Genomic DNA, 5,367 nt, shown 5'->3' with positions numbered 1-5,367 from the left:
AACGTTGTTAATTTCTTCGGTTAAGGTTTCACACCTCGTCGCAACGCGAGGGTCAAAATACTAGTATGTATTTAACACCAACATTTCATACACTCACATTAAACACTATTAGTTAGTTGTTCAATATAACTTGCAAGATGTACAAGTTGTTTATGCTTTGTTTTCACCTAGTCATTTTTGCAAAACGTTTGTTGATATCCCTTCTTTTTGTTCAATACATTTGTCAAAAACTTTTGCACTTTTCAACCTTACCGTTCCGGTCGTTCTACACGCAACACAGTTCTAATGGTTTTCTTCGACTTAACCACCAGTCAACCGCCGATTTTTTGCAACAAAGGTGGCATTGGTGATTTACGGTTGTGATGGTTGACGCAATCGTCGCCGCTCAACCACTGTTAATCATCAAACGCCACTAGCCGTTAATTTGTTTGCGTATGACGATACCGGTGGTGATTTACAGCTTGGTACAAAGTCCCGACTACTTTATCCAGAATAACGAAAACTAATGTTTTTGTTAATGTTTTCATAATTCTGTTGTTTAGATAATTGATGAGAATTGAAGTAGTGGATTGGTGTTAGGGATTGGTGTTCTACAAAGGCATCTTACAAATAAGTTTTTTTTTCTCAGTTGTGTTTCTTTGGATACATTATTTGGTTAGGATTTCGTTTTCGTTCGTTAGTAAAATGTTGATGTAAAATGCGTAAGAATTTTGTGTAGTATTTAGAGCTTCAACGAGTTGTTTGTTAAAGGGAGATGTTTAAAGCCTTTTGTTACTTTTCGTTAATCTAAAGACCATCTTAAACGTTTTAACATGAGGGCGGTAACGTTTCAGCGTTGGTTAATTTCTCCCGAGTTTAAGTCTCCACGGCAAAGCGCACGTTAAAAAACTAGTTAAATTAAATTAGAATGCATTCTCATCATGACTAATGACACAAGTCTTCTTCAAAGATTGAAAATACCCACAAATGGTGTTGACATTCAACACAAGTCAACAAGCTCACTGACCATTTAACCCCACCCGACCCGACCAGCCAACAAACTCACCGATACATTTAGTTTTCATGAATGCATATATAATTAGACGCTACGAAAGCAATTAAGTTTAAAACCGCCCCTTCCTAAGTCGTGCCCACGCTATGGCAGCAACCGCAGCACCACCCAAGTGAGCAGATCCTGAGATTTGACTATTTCCCTGAAACAGTTGACCATAACAATTACACGTATGAAATGTAAAAAGAAGCAAGTGGCTTTCAACTTCTCATTTGACTTTTGGTTAAAGAAAGTCAATTTTTTGATTTTGAAAACGAAAAATAAAGTCAACGTGTATTTCTGTTGTAGACTTGTGATTTCAGATTAAACATTTAAGAAGCATACCTCTAATATTTTCATCACATCATGGCCAACTAGAAATATCCCCTGATATAAACACATGAAACAAACGCGTAACAAATACTGGAAAAAAAAACTAAAGGTTTGCATGATTTTTGCAGTAATATAATGATATCATATTTACCCATTACATTCAATACAATATGACCATTATACACTTCACTTTCTCATTACTCCAAACTCTCATAAACTAATGCAAGATTTAAATAAAGGGTTTTAATGTCATAAATTTATAAATGGTTTGATATCATGATTTTTTATCACGTAAATATGATATTATATATTATACCAAGTTTTAAGGAGACATATGAAATTATCAAAAAAGAAAAGAAGTAAACATACCAGTAAGATAGCGGGAACTGGTATTATGAACTCGAGATAAATAGTTTTTTTAGGATTAAGAAAGATATCAAGTAGCATGATAGCATTCACTGCACCACTTGCTCCCTAAAAGTATGAAAAAACCAAAGTTGCAAGTCATATGTAACGTCATTAGACGATCAAACCTTTGTAAAACGAAGACGTTTTTAACGTACCAGCCCTGGAACTCTTGAAGGGTCTGGTTCAAACAATCGCCTGTCCTGTTGTAAACAAAAAAAATGCATCAATAAAGTTATGCCTTAATTGTGAAATTTGATTAAATTTTTATTTATAAATAATTAATGTGCTAAGTAATATTTAATAATCTAAGTTATGTTAATATAGGATTCATTAGATTCTATGAATTCAGAATACACTCTAGGCAACTTACAAACCAGTTCTCATTTTAGCTAACTTTTCAGAGTTTACCAATTTGGCCCATTAAGAAGAAAAATTATAACCTAAATTAACCAAGGCTTGTAAACGAGTCGAACAAATACGAACAGAGGTTGTTCGTGTTCGTTCGTTAACTGAACAAATGAATGAACGACTGACCCAAACGAATACTTACAGAGGTTGTTCGTGTTTGTGTTCTTATTTGTGTCCGGTTGTTTAAAAAATAAATGTGTTTGTTTGTGTTCATGCTCGTTCGTTAATAGTATCAACAAACGGCTCATGAAGATAGACAAACACAAACGGTCATAAATGAACTAACATAACTGAACATAAAAAAATAAATATATACGAGCATAATATAGCAAACACCAATTAGATTAAAAGTAAACAAGGCATCAATTTGGTGGGCCTAAAAAAATAGTAAAACTAGGCTAAATTGTATTGTGTGATATTTTTTCGATTCATAAAACTAGACTAAAACTATGGCCTAAATAAATATATAAATGAACGTAAACAAACAAGGTTAAACCAACAAGCATAAATGAAGTAAATAAACAAACATAAACGACTGCAAAAGTTCTGTTCGTTCGTTTAGCTTAAGCCTTAATGCACAAAAAGTTCTGTTCATGTCTGGAAACGAACTTTCCGCCAAACAATTCACGAATGTTCACCGAACACTCGCTTTGTTTACAGCCCTACATATATGGTGGGTCGAAATAGCCACCTCTATGTATACCAATGATAGTCATAGTTCAAAAACAAATATAATTGGGGTGCTATATGTAACAGAATTATTAAAACAGATGGGATGGGGAGAAGCAAGTGACAAATCAAAATAGTTTATAATAAATTAATTCTTAAAATGGTTAGAAGCGTTGTACACTTGTACCTTTGATGATGTGGCCAAAAAAGCATGGTGCACAAAGTAGAAGACTGAACCAACGAAAGCCCCGGCTAGGTATAATTTGAGCAGAAATTCAGGCCCGAACTGGTATCCAATCTGTTTAATGAAGCAATAAAAAATATTAGTGATCAAAAGTGTTAATTCAAGTAACTCTGTAAACATAATTCCTAGCTATTTTATATAATAAACTTACACTCCTCCCAAAGAAATAAAGCCCGATCATGTTTGTAACGATATGTCCAACTTCGTTATGACTGAATGCAGACGTTATCATGGTATGTAACCGTCCACTTTTAAAGTTGTCCAATTGTGTCTGTATTGATCAAATGATTAAATTAGTGACACTGATAAGACTAGTCAGTAGGTCACGGTGTTTGATAACAAACAACATAACGATATACAACTCACCATGAAATTCTTCATCATGAATTGAGGGTCAGCAACCCTCCATAACAGAAACACAGCTACATTTGTTACAATCAGGCCTATTACAACACCATCAGTTGTGAGTCTCCTTCTCAACTGTGACAACCTGTGAACATAACAATGAACATGTTATCATACGTAAACATGCTTACACTGACTCCACAAAGCCCAAAGTTGTAAAGGTGAATGACTACAAAATATCATGTGGAGAAAACTATTCACTTTATGGCTAAACTGTTGCTTTCAGATGATGAAAAAGTGTCACCTTGGATTTACAGAAGCAATGGCATGAATACAAACACGACAATAATCAGTTATTCACTTTATTCATTCAAAAACAACAAAACATATAGTTTGATCTATTGGGTTTCGTAAGCCTTGGGTCGGTTAAGACGAGATCATGAGAAAGAGAGGCGCGCGGGTTTGAGGGGCAGCCAACCCTAGCCCATTTGTCTGTTTGTTTCTTAAACGTGTGTACACTAAATTTGTAATCTCAATATACACATGCCTATGTACATGTAATCAGTTATCACTCAAATAAATTACTAACCTAGTTGCTCTGTGGACACGTGCCAGTTCAAACCGAACACCTTAAATCCCTGTGTCGTTTATTTCTTTCGTTCGTATTTGTGTGTCTTTAATCCTAACATGATCAGTATTGATATTAAAAAAATGTACTCTTCCTAGGGTTCTTGACTTTCACCCCCTCCAAATTGAACCAACAAAAACTAAAAAAAAAATTAAAAAAAAATTACATCATCAAGTGATAAAAAAGTATAATCACTCAAATAAAAGAATAACCAAGTTGCCCCTTTGTGAACGTAGGTCACTTTAGACCAAATCGCGTTCCCTATGTCATTTATTGCTTTCAATTGTGTTCGTGTGTGTTTAATCCTAACATGATCAGTATTTATACTTAAAATAATGTGTTCTTCCTATAGTTCTTGACTTTCACCCCCTCCAAATTGAACCGGAAAAAAAACTAATTACATCATCATATGATAAAGAAAAACCTATAATCATCCATTTCAAGCATAGTCCACTTCACAACTAGCAAATTAAACATAAAAAGAAATTACCATTTTTTTGGTAACCAACTGTTTTTTCATTATATTTTCCATAAAAAAGGATCCAATTACAATAAAAAGGCAGGTAAGCTGGCAACAAGCTGCGCCGCAACCCCCTTTGAATGGCGAAACCAACTGTTTGATTGAACAGAAAATTGTGTCTACTGAATTGATCTCTTAAAGACCCAAACTTCTCATAATCCACTTCACAAATTATACTACAACTAGCAATTAAACATAAAAATATTTAAAAAAAAATAGAAATTACCAATTTCTTTGGAAACCAACTGTTTGATTAAACCGAAAATTGTGTCTACTAAACTGAGCACTTAAAAACCCAAACTTCTCAAAACCCAAAGCCAACTTGTTGGTTTCTTTCAACTTCAAGAAACCATCAAATAAAACCCGGTTAAATACAACCGGGTTCGAAAGACATTTCATCAAACACCTGGTGGGCACTTCCTGAAACTGCTGAAAACAACCGGTGTGGTTCGAGAAACTGTGGTGGTGGTGGTGTGGGGTGGCATTGGTGGTCCGGTGGACCGGAAGTGGGTCTGATCGGAAGGTTTGTGGGACAAATTTTCTTGGGTTTTGGGTGATTAGCTTAAGAGTAAATAGGTTACGCATGGTGTGATAATATTATATATACTATTATATTATGCGAATGTATTCCAAATACTCAAGATGTTTGAAAGTTGAAGCCCTAATTTATAAATGAAAACGAAGGTCATTTGGTGTGAGATTCTATAGTGTTGACATGTATAAACTACCTGAAAATGTTATGGCACAAAAGGAAATGTGTGAACTACAATAAGGGTTTAAAA

General features: G+C 34.5%; 1 protein-coding gene across 1 annotated transcript; it reads right to left on the bottom strand.

Moving 5' to 3' along the window:
* Nucleotides 1-762: 762 nt before the first annotated feature.
* On the bottom strand, nucleotides 763-5,367 carry LOC143557455 (RHOMBOID-like protein 12, mitochondrial). Its single transcript, XM_077046523.1, has 8 exons — nucleotides 4,812-5,367; nucleotides 3,459-3,582; nucleotides 3,244-3,363; nucleotides 3,036-3,146; nucleotides 1,927-1,971; nucleotides 1,733-1,837; nucleotides 1,376-1,417; nucleotides 763-1,193 (listed from the first exon to the last, which is right to left on the bottom strand). The coding sequence occupies exons 1-8, from the start codon at nucleotides 5,168-5,170 to the stop codon at nucleotides 1,104-1,106; spliced, it is 996 nt and encodes a 331-aa protein (XP_076902638.1). The 5' UTR covers nucleotides 5,171-5,367; the 3' UTR covers nucleotides 763-1,103.

The sequence above is a fragment of the Bidens hawaiensis genome, unplaced genomic scaffold (genome assembly GCF_021521415.1).
Source record: "Bidens hawaiensis isolate Kalapana, Puna unplaced genomic scaffold, B.hawaiensis_p1.1 tig00001087_1, whole genome shotgun sequence".
NCBI lineage: Eukaryota > Viridiplantae > Streptophyta > Magnoliopsida > Asterales > Asteraceae > Bidens > Bidens hawaiensis.
This window is presented reverse-complemented; position numbering and strand designations above follow the sequence as displayed.